This window comes from Falco naumanni, chromosome 7 (assembly GCF_017639655.2).
Source record: "Falco naumanni isolate bFalNau1 chromosome 7, bFalNau1.pat, whole genome shotgun sequence".
NCBI classification, from domain to species: Eukaryota; Metazoa; Chordata; class Aves; order Falconiformes; family Falconidae; genus Falco; species Falco naumanni.
In genome coordinates, this window is record NC_054060.1 from 37645087 (window position 1) to 37660147 (window position 15061).

General features: G+C 40.7%; 1 protein-coding gene across 2 annotated transcripts in view; it reads left to right on the top strand.

Annotated features, from left to right (window-relative positions):
• Positions 1–15061, top strand: part of BEGAIN (brain enriched guanylate kinase associated) — a 156183-nt gene that overhangs the window by 71391 nt on the left and 69731 nt on the right. Inside the window, exon 3 of one of the 2 annotated variants that reach the window (XM_040602187.1) lies at positions 10517–10606. The exons of the other annotated variant lie outside the window; for it this stretch is intronic. Coding sequence (XP_040458121.1) covers positions 10517–10606 — 90 coding nt within the window. The remainder of the gene's footprint in view (positions 1–10516; positions 10607–15061) is intronic. 2 annotated transcript variants of the gene reach the window in all.

The following is a 15061-nucleotide window of genomic DNA, read 5'->3' on the forward strand; positions in this document are numbered from 1 at the left end:
GGCAAATCTTTGCACAAAAGAGCTGCTTTTCTCAGTAAAGTTAGTCCTACTCTATATTCAGTATGATTTTATTCACAGATTCACATCCCTACTTAAAAATATCATAGCAGTTTTTGGAAAAGGTATGAAACAGAAATACAAGCACAGTTGATGTCTGCAGTAAATATATCCATATATTTAGAAAAGTCCTCTTACATAGTCTATTCCTAGATGACAAAGTGAGTCAGGATTGTCCAAAGCTCCCAGATGCAGAGGTTCCAAGGAAGACTGTGGAAAAATGGGAAAAAAGGAGAATTACACTGGCAATAAAGGACTTAGAAGCTATCTTTTAATGTATTGCTAGTTTACACAGCTGATACCTTAAGCATTCTAATATTTCACGTTAGGAAACCAAAACATCTTTCCAAATTTGCCTCTGAGATTGATAAAAATTCAATTCTAGACACAGAAGTCTTTTTGGCCAGATACCTATACCATAATGTTCTCCATGTTGAAACACAACTTTAAGTGCACTCAGACACAGCAGCTGGAGCTTTGTAAAGATTGCCTGAAGTCTAGCCGTAAAAAAGCTTGGAAAATGGATCTGCTGCTGGGACGCTGGAGCAAAGTGTTTATGCCAGCGAAAAAGCAAGGGGGAAATTATTCGCGATGGCCTAATTACATTAGAACCAACACTTATTCAGCTAGTTGAAGGAAAGAACCACGGGAAATAGAGGAAAGGACAATCCTTAGGTCAGTCTGATATTTTTCCTCTGTGTGGAAAACCATTCCTCATGAAAAGCGAGTTCTGCCATTATACAAAAAATCATCATCAAAATGACAGCATTGGAGAACCATTACTAATACTGAAACTTCATGAGGTGTAAAACATCTAAGGAAGTAAAGTTCCAATGGCAAATATCTACAGACAACAGGTATATTTTCACACCTTTACAATGCGTTCCTGGCTATTGCTTCCCACGGGAAATAACAAAATGCATTTAAGCAGTATACAGGCTATGCCCTGTCATTGAATTATATTGCAAAGATGATCTATAACCCTGAAAAGTGTGACTGTTTTTGTTCTATAGCAATAGCTCATAAGCTGCAAGACAGTAAAGGTAACTAATGCTTGTCACAATATGCAGATGATCAGCTTCCCAAGTAGGAGACTCAAAATGAAATATTACTAACAATTTATGATTATTTCCATGCAGATACTGAATGACTAATTCCTATCATGTTTTTCTGTAGTTGCAGGAGGGAGTGTTTCTGCACCTGTTTCTCTTCCCCCAAATCTAATCATCAGTAAAATTGTACTCAGCCAGCTGTTAAATTTCAGATCAGTTAGTGTATTTCATGCATTTAAAGTCTGACAAAATATGGTCATATAGCCACAAAAAAACCGCCACAGTGATACTAAAGAAGTGATCGCCAAGCTTGTGAAGTTTCATGCAGTCTTGGATTTTTTTGTACTACATAACTAGATTCAAGCCAATGGTGGATATTCATATGCAAACTAGGGTACCCAGTTAATGCAACAAAGTTAGCAGAAGTTTGGAAAAACATGGCCTGTTTCCACAGATTCTTTTGAGAGCTTAAACCAGTTGTTAATTATTAGAAACTTATGTAAAGCAGATTAGCTCATGTCATCTCCTGTGCCATTTTTCACAGAGGGTATGGCATCTTAGTATTTGGAGAACAGAGTTCATTAATTCATTTAGCCACAAAACCTTACAGTTTGTTGATACACCTGTACTGAACCAACTGCCTTGTGCCTGAATGAAACATAATTTGTGTTTTGGCTACACAAGTATTTGAAGGCATCAACAAACAAAATCAAACCTTGCAAGTAGCTCCAATCCTACCACAAATGCTCTGTCAACATGCCTAATACAGTGATAATTACTCATTCACATATTTATAGTCTGAGCATGAATGTTTAACTCTAAAGGTTTTATATACTATTTGCCACATACATTTTTTGAAAGTAGTGGATTTGAAGTATGTACATACACATACATGCGTGTGTGCATATACATACACATCTATTCCACAAAAGGCTGCCCGCATGGTTTCATAAAAACAGATAGATAAATAGCTAACTAAGGTAGATATGATGACCTGGTAGAATTATTGATTGTTGAGTTCACCAAAAATTTTCCACTTAAAAATTGCTTAATGTTTTGCAAAATGTTAACTATATTTTTGAATATATATGAAACTATATATGGTTTCATGCCATATTTTTACGTTAAAATGCCTCAGACATATCTGAAAATACAACCAAGGAAAAAACATTGGTTTACTCATAGCAAAAAAAACAGCCCATCATTTTTTTTCATTTAAGAAGCTCCCAACTTGACTGCTTTGGAGCTAGGACCTAAAATACTCCAAGAAGCCTTCCAGAGTGACAAGAATTTTTGCTCTAACAAGCATAGGCTTGCCAAGCTGGCGAAGAGGGCTTTAAACAGAAGTCGCCAGGGGAGAGGAACCTCAATCCATCCCACTCCTACTAATTTTATGTCAATGTCAACAAGAAGTGCCCAGAGCCTGATAGAGGGATCACAGGTCAGCAGGAGAGCATCTGAAGAGCAGCACAAAGGAATTCCAGCCACTCCAGCCAGTAAATCAGCTTCGTCAGGAGCCTGACTTAGAGGCCCTTATGCAAACGTGCATAGCATGGGGAATAAACAAGAGGAGTTAGGAGACATGCACAGGGTTGCACGGCTATGATCTTACTGGCATCATGGAGATGTGTTGGGATGGCTCCTATGACTGAAGTGTTGGGATGGAAGGATACAGGCTCCTTAGGAAGGACAGGTAGGGAAGATGAGAAGGGGATGTTGCCCTCTATGTCAGTGACCAGCTGGAGTGCACGGAGCTCCATATGGGGATGGATGAGGAGCCAAGGAAGAGCTTATGGGTCAGGATCATAGGGAAGGCAGGCACAGGTGACATTATAGTGGAGGTCTACTACAGGCCACCCGACCAGGAAACTGGGCTGACGAAGCCCTCTGTAGACAGATAGGAGCAGCCTCACATTCACAAGCCCTGGTCCTCATGGGGGACTTCAACCACTCCAATATCTGTTGGATAGACAACACAACAGGGCATAAGCAGTGCAGTTGGAATGCGTTCATGATAAATTCCTTCTCCAAGTGATACAGGAGCCAATGGGGAGAGGTGTCATGCTGGACCTTGTTCTCACAAACAAGGAGGGGCTGGTGGGGAATGTGAAGCTTAAGGGCAGCCTTGGCTGCAGTGACCACAAAATGGTGGAGTTCAAGATCCTTAGGGCAGTGAGGAGGGTGTACAGGAAGCTCACTACCCTGGACTTCAGAACAGACTTCGGTCTTTTCAAGAATCTTCTTGGTAGAATACCATGGGATAAAGCCCTAGAGGGAAGAGGGACTCAAGAAAGCTGGCTAATATTCAAGAATCACCTCCTCCAAGCTCAGGAGCCGTGCCTGCCAACAGAGAGGAAGTCAGGCAAAAACACCAGGAGGCCTGCATGGGTGAACAAGGAGCTCCTGGGCAAACTCAAACACAAAAAGGAAGCCTACAGAGGGCGGAAGCAAGGACAGGTAGCCTGGGAGGAATACAGAGAAATTGTCTGAGCAGCCAAGTATCAGGTTGGGAAAGCTAAAGCCCTGGGCAGAATTAAATCTGGCCAGGAATGTCAAGGGCAACAAGAAAATCTTCTGTAGGTACTTTTGCGACAAAAGGAAGACTAAGGAAAATATGATCTCTCTCCAGAAGGAAACAGGAGACCTGGTTACCTGGAATATGGAGAAGCATGAGATACTCAATGACTTTCAATTGCTTGGTCTTCACCAGCAAGTGCTCCAGCTACACTGCCCAAGTCACAGAAGACAAAGGCAGAGACTGGAAGAATGAAGAACCAACCACCTGCAGTAGGAGAAGATCAAGTCTGAGACAATTTAAGAAACCTGGAGGTGCACAAGTCCATGGGACCTGATGACGTGCACCCACATGTCCTGAGGGAACTGGCAGGTGTAGTGGCTAAGCCACTATCCATCATATTTGAGAAGTCATGGCAGTCCAGTAAAGTTCCCACTGACTGGAAAAGGGGAAATATAACCCCCGTTTTCATAAAGGAAAAAACCAGAAGACTCTGGGAACTACAGGCTGGTCAGTCTCACCTTGGTGCCCAGCAAGATCATGGAGCAGATCCTCCTGGAAACTATGCTAAGGGACATGCAAAATAAGGAGGTGAGAAGAGAAGAGAAGGCAAGGCACCAGCAAGACTTTACAGCAGCCTTCCAGTACCTAAAGGGGCCCTACATAAATGCTGGAGAGGGACTTTTTCCAAGGGCACATAGTGATAGGACAAGAGAAATGGCTTTAAACTGAAAGAGGGTAGATTTAGGTTAGATATAAGGAAGGAATTCTTTACTGTGAGGGTGGTGAGACACTGGCACAGGTTTCCCAGCGAAGCTGTGGATGCCCCATCACTGGAAGTGCTCAAGGCCAGGTTGAATGGGGCTTTGAGCAACCTGGTCTAGTGGCAGGTGTCCCTGCCCAAGGTAGGGGGGCTGAAACTGAGTAAGCTTTAAGGTCCCTTCCAACCCAAACCATTCTGTGATTTTTATAAACATTCAAAGTGGCACACTTCAAAAGCACCTGAAAAAAAAAAAATAACCATAGCTGTTTAAGAAGGACATTAGTTTGGCAACTAGATCTCACATAGGTTCAATTTCAGTTAAGTACTCTTGATTCCAGAGTTTGAAGACAGAACAAGGCTTCCTCCTTAACTCTTCCTGACAGATGAGGCTTGCTGTAGTGTCTGGCTTCCGAAGAGGGTTCATGGAAGCCATCTTTCACCTCCAGCATTGCAGCAGCTGATGCACAAAGAGAAGCCAGTGGCCACAGCAGAAACAGCAGATGGGGATTGCACAGCTGGGCAAAGCTGGAGGTGAAGGGAAGCTATGGCAGAAGTCTGTTAGACTAGTGGGGCAAAAAAAAAAGACAAGAAATGGGACAAGGACAAAGGGTGGATTTTTGTGCCTGATCAGAAAGATATTGAGAGGTTAGCCTAAGCCAGCAGTCTTTTTGCCAGTGAAAAACCCTGTCCTGAAATGTGTTTAGCTGAGCTGGCAGAGCGACATCTCTGTGTTCCTATATTGTCAGAAAACAGGTATTATCTTCGCTGGTAACAAGCGTCCTCATCTTCCTCCCTTTTCTGCTCAATGGATATTTGCAGCCTTCTTATATTCCCAGGTACTCTGTTAGCACCTGTGTCTGCGCTGTGGAGATACTATTCCGATCTGATGCAGGTTGCTACAATTGGGAGGATGCATTGTTCTATAGGACCCTGTTTTTCAATCAGGGAATTATATTTAAAATATTCATTAAGATATATTGTTGCAATCCCTGCAGCAGTTTTACATTATTTAATGCTGTGGCCATAGATCTGGGTAACTCCAGGAATAGAACTGCCTCCCCCTCACAGAAAATGGATTGTTTGACATTAGCTCCAGCCTTTGTTCTGTGGAGATGACAGCCAGTTACCTACACTGGCAGAAGTAGTTGGAGAATATGTAGCAAGTGCAGCTGACAGCATCTTGCAAGTCTGTGATGCTAAATCAGCATCACTGCCACGTGCCTCTTCAATGAGAATGGAATGTGGAGGTAGAGTCGTGACGGTATGTTCCAAGGTGTCCCTGTGGTTTTTCCAGCTTGCTCTGTCAATGTTTCATCTGGGGTTATTAGTGTTTATAAAAGCATGCCCTTGAAATAGCTGCACAGTGTTAACAGAAGCAAAAATAGCTGTTCTTGTGCTTAACTTCTTCATATTGGGGTAAAATAGGGCTAAATTGGGCAAGTACAAAAATCATAATAGCACAACCCAGTTTAAGGGTGACTTTCAAATCTCCTTTAGGTCTTAAACAGCACCGAGTTTAAGCTAAAATCATACCAGAACACATCCTTTCTACAGAAAATCATTCTCCCTTTTACAGATGCAAGATTTGGGGTGGCTTTTGCTTAGAGATTGCTGAAGTCTGTTCACTAAGTCCTCTCCTCTACTCACAATTGAAGCAACCATTAAATTCCCCAACTTCTGAAAAATACATTTCAGAAAAATCATACAGAGTTGCACTGGCATTTGTAAAATAACCATGTGTATCCTACTGGATGCCAGGTGCCCACCAAAGCCACTCTATCACTTCCCTGCCCAGCTGGACAGGGGAAAGGATAATGAAAGACTGGTGGGTCAAGATTAGGACAGGGACATCACCCACAATTATCATCATGGGCAAAACAGACTCCAATTGTGGAAAAATTAGTTTAATTTATTACCAATCAAATCAGAGTATTATAATGAGAAATAAAACCTTAAAACCACCTCCCTGCCTTCATCCCAGGCTTAACTTCACTCCTGGCTTTCTTACCTCCTCCTTGCCAGCAGCTCAGGAGGGTGGGGAATGGGGGCTGTGGTCAGTTCATCATGTTGTTTGGGCTGCTCCTTCCTCCTCAGGGGGAGGGCTACTCACACTCTTCCCCTGCTCCAGCATGGGGTCCCTCCTATGGGAAACAGTCCTCCACAAACTTCTTCAACATAAAACCTTTCCATAGACTGCAGTTCTTCACAAACTGCTCCAGCCTGGGTCCCTCCCACAGGGTGCAATCCTTCAGGAACAGATTGCTTCAGCACAGGTCTCCTGTGGGGCCACAAGCCCCACCAGCAAACCTGCTCTGGCCTGGGCTCCTCTCCCCATGGGTCCACAGGTCCTGCCAGGAGCCTGCTCCAGTGTGGGCTCCCCATGGACTCACAACCTCCATTGGGTGTATTCATCTGCTCCAGTGTGGGGGTCCTCTGCAGGCTTCAGGTGGATATCTGCTCCACCATTAACCTCCATGAGCTGCAGGTGGATGTCTGCTCCACCATCAGCCTCCACAGGCTGCAGAGGGACAGCCTGCCTCACCATGGTCTTCAACATGGGCTGCAGGGGAATCTCTGCTCCGGCTCCTGGAACACCTCCTCCCTGCCTTCTGCCTTGACCCTGATGTCTGCAGAGTTGTTGCTCACATAGTCTCACTCCTCTCTCCAGCTGCAGTTGTAGTTGTGCAGCAACTTTCTTCCCTCTTAGCTATGTTCTTCCAGAGGCACTGCCGCCATTGCTGATGGGCTCAGCCTTGGCCAGTGGCAAGTCCATCTTGGTGCCAGCTGGCATTGGCTCCGTTAGACATGGGGGAAGGTTCCAGCAGCTACCATAAAAAAGCAGTGGTTTTGATGAGTAGTATGTGAACCAGGGATCTTTGTATATATCAGATGCTATAAATTTTACTTACCTATGAAATATTGGAGAGGGGAGAATAAGGGGCGTGGTGTTTACTTTTCTCCTAACAGTATTTCTTAAACAGACCTGTATGACTCTGCTCCAGGCACAGTGGATCAATCACCATCTGCCATCAAAACTGATGAATTGTTACTTGCTCATCTCTAGACAGTGAAATAAAGTGTTGATCATGTTTCACTGAGAAATCCACCTTTTCTACTTTTTTTTTTTTTTTTTTCAAATTGCCTATAGGTCTGTAAGCATCCTCTGTGATTATTGTCAGATGAGCCACAGACAATATCTGAAGTAACACACTGCATGTTCTAGGACAAGACAAGGAAACACAGACTATTACAACAATATGCCTAAATTCGAAACTCACTTGACACGAGTCGGTCTCAATCACATCAGTGAGGGATATGGGAAGCTCTGCAGAAAGAGGAAAATGAGTTACATTACCATGCTTTGGCAAAATAATAAATCTCAAAATTTTATGAGCTGAAACACTTTATCATCAGGTTTTAGGGACTAGTATTTTTCCTGTAGTAAACTACTAATTGTATACCGTGACTATACAATATTCTTTTTAAATAAGCTTGTTTATTATTTTCGATACTTACAAGTTTCTTACAACCATTGTTTCAGAAAGGAAACAACACAGTAACAACTGGGAGCTTTTTCCATTTTATTCCCTTTAAAATTACAGTTGCTTTAGACAAAAATGTATGTATGTTTTTCTGATTTCTAATTTTTCAGTGATAAAATAATATCCCATGTAAATTGCAGAAGCTGAAAAATTAATTTTTGTGTTTGCATATCAGGCAAATAAATAAATCTTACAGTTACTAATTATTTTTCAACTTTGCACATGAGAATGTGATTAGACTGACTACAACTGACACTGATTATCTGAGACAGGATGTTATTAAATCCCTTTGGGGAACTTTTGAAAGACCCACCACATTTACAGCAGAGAGCTTTTCTCTGCATTAGCTCATTTATGGAGCAATTACATGGGACGTACTGTGGAAAAGATGTCAGGAAAAAAACTGAGCAAACAGCTAAAGTGGAATTCAGACCCTTCCCCTCTGTCAAAACATCTCACAGCCTGAAAATGTTTTGTCAAGATTATCTACAGCAAAGTTATTTGCTACATATCAGTAAAAGGTATGAGACAGGTTAGATTAAGACTACACGGCAGAGGGCTAGTAATGGATCTCAAGACAGCAGAGATTTCTCCCTGCTCAAATGGCTTCTTTGCTCCAAGAGCCCCCACTTCATTAAATTTGTAGCCTTGAAAAACCCAATATTTTAATTTCATCCATCTCAGAATTTTCACGTTTTGTTATTTCATTAAAAAAACTACTATGAAGGGTTTATCAGTGAAGTGTGGGCAAATATGCAAAAAATACATACTGGTTTGAAAAATCTCCACTGGTTCTGGAAGAATCTGTGGCTGAATTCACTGATTATTTTTTTTTTTATTTTTTTTTTCAAAGTTAAGATTTCAAAGATCTGATTTTTTGGAGCAGTTTACAATTTTGTACCTAAAAATATGCAGATTAAAAATGGAGAGCAGGTACGGACCATTTTCAAACCTGTATTCCTACAATGGACTATTATCCTGACACCCATAGCTGAGAACGAAAATACATAGTGAAGTACTGCAGATCTGGTATGTATGAAATAACTACACACCTACTGGTTATGAGATTTGCAGTCTGAGAACATCAGAAAAGCTGTGAGAGATACATAATCCAAAGTAATATTGACAGTTCACTGAAGAACCAACAACACTGAGGTATTACAGATTGCAGAGATTTATTCTCACCTCCACTTTGATTTTAAAACTAATATTGCTGTAAATACATGTGATGACAACACTTAAACCTCACACCATTTCATTTCTTCTGTTGTCCCTGGGTGTCTTCACATACTTAATCCAAGTCCAGGATGGAAGAAGTTAAAAGACACTTAAGTGTTCCTTCCTTTTTCAACGAACAACTCAGTGGTACAACTGGAGTAACGTGCTGGGATTCACTTAGTGCTTTTCCTCAGAGTGCCTTAAAGAGCATCATCTTGCTGCCAGTGGTTCTTAACATGAAACTGATCCCAGGGTGGACTTACAGCAGTGGAAAGAGACTCAGCAGAGTTCTCCTTTCCCATAAACACTGAGATTCTCTGCTGCTCTCTGTAGCACAGTTATTGCTCCTGAAATGTTTCCTCTATGTAAAGATTTGTTCACAGTCCAGAAGGTCCCTACTTTGAAGTACCCACTGGTAACTGGTGATGAATACTGGAAGGTAGGATTTTCTGCATTGTAGTGATCACCGACCACAGGGAAAGCTTATGCAAAAAATCTGATAAATATGAATATGCTTCAGCCAGGAAAAACGGATCTTTTATTGCATGTGGCATTTCTGATACTGCAAAGGAACACAGAGACACTGTATTCTGTGTGGCCAAATACTGTAGTCCTTACTCAGTTTTTACTCAGGAAAAAACTTGGCTTGAGTGAGAATTTGCTTGACTAAGGACTGAACAGTGTGTTTTGAATCTTACCAGCATTGCTTGATGCTCATGTTGGGCAACAGATCTCATTGCTGATTTGCCTGCCTTGTTGGCCTTCTCCTGGGCTCTGGATCTGCTTTTGCTGTGTGTTATTTATAGCTTATATTGCTAGTTCAGATTGCTTCTCTTTGTGCTTTTCATTTCTAGCAAATATTTTGCAGCTATTGTTCTGCTGCTGGTAGATGTGCATGGAACCTGGTATGTGGAACTTGAACCTCAGCCCAGATTTAATTAGCGCTGTTAAACATGTTCTCACTATGGTGCTCAGAAGGAATTTTGCTGACCCTCTTTCAATGAAGCATAAATTTGTTTAATATGTTGTTTTTACAATGCAAACATATAAGAGCTTGATTCACAAATCTTAAGACCAAATGCTTCTCCAGTAAAGCAGATGGAGTGGCACCCATTTACAGCCCTCATAAGGTCAATTATAATTGCTTATTCTGACCTAAAATAGTCATAAAAGAAAATCACTAGATTTGTGTGCTGTAACATCACCTTGTCTTGTAGTTTTAATACTGCTTTAAAATAAGATATCCTGAATACTAATTACTACCAAATTATGCCATAGTCTACTTACATGCAGCAAAACTAGCTAGGTTATCACTCGTATGTCTTATGAGCCATACCTAGCCATGGTTTATCCTCTATTCATGCTACAGGGTACGAAATTCCTGGGTGCCAACCTGCCTATGGCAACCTAGAATTCTCCAGGGCAGGCTCGCAAAATCTTCACCTACTCTCTGGGACAGGTAACTAATAAGTGATGTTTTGTGAAGTTATGCTTTCTTTCTAACTTTCTGATGTCCATAAAAATGTTTCATTTCTTCATGTCAGTCTGTAGTCTCTCATCATTCAGTTGCGCTATGTTTTCTGAACTAGGGGAATAACAGCAGATCTGTTTATTATAGTACTCTAGATGCTTGCCACAGCCAAGCCTGTAATAATTGTTATTAACGTGTATAAAACTGAAAGATGTGAAAGAAGCTGCAAAATCCACTGCTGCCTACTACCACTTAATATTTTTTTCTGATGGATTAGTTCTTATAAGACAGACAAAATGCATTTCATTGTTGATGGCACAGTTATCTGGGTAGTACACCCACCTTTCTTAATTGCTGGTATGTATATATTCTCTCTCCTTTATCAGGTTTACATTAATCTTCGGTCTCCTGAAGCAAGGATTTTTTCAATGCTATAGGTACAGCACTGAAAGGATGTTGAAAGGATGGAGGAGTTACGACTGATACTAGTTTACATTCCTATGCAGCACACAGTATAAGTTTTTTTCCATAATTTGCTTAGATTCTCTTCTGCTTTTCTCCTGAATATATTCTTTGTTCTTTGTTGCTCGGCTTTATTTCAAGTGGCAGGTATGTAGAAGAAATGTCATTCACTGATCCTATAGCTTTCAATGACATGAAAGATTGAAATATATTTCAGTGTAAGTAATTAGATAAAAAAGACAGGCTAAGCTTTAGATTGCCTTATGGAATCACACAATCATAGACTCATTTAGGTAGGAAAAGACCTTTGAGATCATCAAGTCCAACCATTAATCCAGGGCTGCCAAGTCCATCACTAAACCATCTTGAAGTCTATTGATTTTCTTTGAACAATGTGTGTGAATTTTCATCTTAAGAGTGCTGCTAGTATAGGAAAGATGTAAGTGAGATTCTTTTGGTATTTTTAGGCACAGTCTACACTCTGTGTAGTGAAAAAAACAACAGTCTTGGAAAAGTGGTTTGAATTTCTATTTTTCAGTTCCCTGGGACTCTGCACATGCACTCTTACCTGTGTTTAGATAAGCTTGATGCAAAAATAGCTGTGGTCTGCGGCTTGTCCTTGTTAAAACCTGGAGATGACCAGTGATGTGAAATATAATCAGGGCATATAAAGCTTTTTCTCAGAATGTTTGACCCTGATTCCAATTTGATTGAATATTTTAAAGTCTTTGAAAATCAGAACAAATTCATACAACCACAGTATAATCACTGAGATTGATCTTATGTGGTGTTTTTAAATAGATGCCTGTGAGGAAGTTCAGAGTCTTAGGATGACATTTAGTAACCTTTCTGTAGGGGTCCCTAAAAAAATATATATCTTTTTTCCTACCATCACTGTCCACTTGCAGTTTTTGCTTTCAAAAGAAAATAAGCTTACTCTTTTAGAGGACAATACGACAATTTATCTCCAAGGCAGTTTATCTCCAAGTATACCAAAGCTTAAAATGTACAAATCTGGGAATTTAGCTCAGGTATTTAGCCATTTTATAAAAAATAATAAACAGACATTAAAAAATAATGTTCATTTCCCTCCCTGTTTTTCAAAAATCTCACAAGGATCTAAATTTTTAGAGAGATTTTAGTATTTCCTGAAAGCTTGCTTATTTCTTTCCTGTTGATTAACTCAAATCTTAATCACACATTTCAACTTATCTAGACTTTACAAATATATCTGGAAACTTGCTTTTCAATTATATTGAAAAATATCAGCTTACTGAAAGAATGAGAAAACAAAACCATTTGTTTGTGAAAATGAAACATAGTGAGTATGACAACTGTCAGCACTTACAAAATGAGGATAGATTCTATTTTACCCAGCCTGATGCATGCACTTTAACCTTTAAAAAACTAATGAGAAAGCAACCAAAACTTCAGCAAGAGAGTCATAAGCCCAAGTCTCAATTCACCCAGAATGCTAAAGTAATTCAGTTATAAAGAAAAAAAAAAAAAAAAAAAAAAGGGTTTGTGTTTATGCAATCCACATCTCAGGGCGCAAGAGGCATTTTTGGGAAAGTTTGTAGTAAGAAAGCTGCTTCCTCACTCTGCGTGGCTCCTTGGGGTGCTGTGTCTGCAGGGCAGGTGGAAGCAGAGGGTTCCTGTGTGGTCTCTGAAGCAGCACGTTGTGTATTGATTTTCACATGACCAGTGCAAGCATTTTTTCCAGAGGAATACCTGGTGCCTGATTTGGCCCCTCCACAGTCACATAGAGCTCCTTCATTTACTGGCTCACTCCAAAAACTACGGAAGAGTTAATGCCAAGGTGCTGGACTGCTAACAGGAATTTGGAGGAATGCAGTCCTTTTCCCTCTCTTTCCCTATAAACCCACAAAAAAGGCAACAAAACAGTCATACACTGACAAGCCAGTTCAGCTGAGGTAGTGGGATGAAATAGACTAGGCTGAACTAATAAATCATGACATTAGTTTGGGAGGAAGGTTGTATGAAATGACTGCACAACATGCTGAGCAGTGGGGAACCTGCTAGAGGTGAACTCATTTATACTCTTGCAGAGTAGAAGATGTCTCAGTTAACAAGTCCTAAAATAGTGTGCTGCAGTGTATAAAACAAGGTAGGGCTCTAAATAATTAGCCAAAGACAACAAATTCCTTTCTCTTTCTTTCCTTTTCTTCTTTTGCTGTAATATCAAGTTGATCAGAGAGCCGAGGATCATTTGTTATTGTAGGAAAACTAAAAATACCTTGAAATATTCAGGCAAAAGAAGTTCATTCAGATAACAGGTAATAGCTCTTACTGTTCTTGTTTAACGTCCTACACGTGAGTCTGTGTGTAGCAATAGTTCCCTCAGAATCTGAATTGTCTGTGCACAGCTGTGAATTTGGGTGTGTCTAGGGTAAGGAGTATTATTTAATCAATTTATATAAATCAGCGTCTTTATTTAATTTCATTGTTTGCTTGCGCTAATAAACCAGCGATCTGTTCTACTGCTAGAAAACCTTCCAAAAAGTCCCTAGAGCTCACCTCCATGGCATGTCACTTTAGTAACATCATACAGCTGTGTGTGATGGGGGAACTAAATGATGAACAGAGACTACAGTAGAACTGGCTGCACCTACACGGAAAGCATCTGAGGGGTCAGTGCTGTGTCTCGCTCAATCATTATCTCCTACACTCTTGAGTAAAAATATCTGGAAAGCATTGGCATTTTTTTAAAGGCAAGCACCTATGGGTTCAAGTTATACATAAAACTTGAGCTTCTGTTTTGTAGAACTTCTGTCACAAAAGAGGATCAGAATGCAACTGTCATCAGATACAATTAAAAAGAAAATTCAATATTTTACCCAAATGAGATCATATACACTCCTTATTAAGGAAAAAAGCAGTGGCATATGCAGTTCCTTCTCCCCTCAGTCCCAGTCCAGTATAATTCTGTCTGACTGGTCTTGGAGCCAGAAGGGTATGTTTAACATTTTCATCTGCTTAGCATAACCTTTCTGACAGAAGTGCTAAGCCAGCCCACCACAATGAGTCCCTTGAGCCAGAAAAAGATGAATTTCAAATCAGAGGAAAGAGAAGAGGATGTGGAAATGAAGGAAATAGCTAAGGTGAGAACAGACATGATAACCTCTGTCCGTCAGCCTATGCCTGGATGCTTTATACCAAATGAAACGGGAACAAAATTCTGACCCTACTACTAAAGCACATTTCTAAAGTACTCCCCTACCGCACCTCCAGCCTCAGTCCTTTAATAGAAAGAGTGAGATAAATTTCAGCGTGCTTCTGGGCAGTGGGTCTCACCCATTCTCATTGCATGTCCTATTACAAATAAATGGCACAAGTCAGCAGGAACCACATTCCTGTTCCAGCACAGCTTGATCAAGATGAATCAGGAAGGTAGATAAAAGCTAAAGTGAGAAAGGTTTAATAAAGCAATTAAAATATAACTTTATAAGCTTGTGAGCTGATGGGGCAGGCTGCTTTCAGTAATTTCCAGAGGGAGCACTTAGCTGTGACTACAAACCAAAGCAATCTAGAAGCTGGCCACTCGAAGCCGTAAGGAGAGATGCTGCAACTGAAGGCAGCTTGCTCAGTGACCTGGAGAGCTCTCTTTGGCTTCCAAATCATAAATTGAAGTCTATGTCTAATTTTGCTACCTCACTTTCTCAATATCCCACTCCTTTTTTTCCCTGTATTTCTCATTATTGCTTAGTAGTTTGTATTCCCTAGTGAGATGCTGTGCATCTAGGACTCTGCCAGACATTAAAAAGCAGGCAATGTCTGTTCAACAGCTTCACTTTCTGTGCAAGGCAGCCCCCCAGTAGGCTTTGTTACAGCAAGAAGCAGTTGTTGCAGTCAGTCTTTTCTGCTGCTTTTCTTATCCTTTCATACCTTGCAACTTTACGTCGTAACTCACCATTTCTTCTAGCCAAATGTTTTATGCAAACATATCGGCCTCTGGAAAGC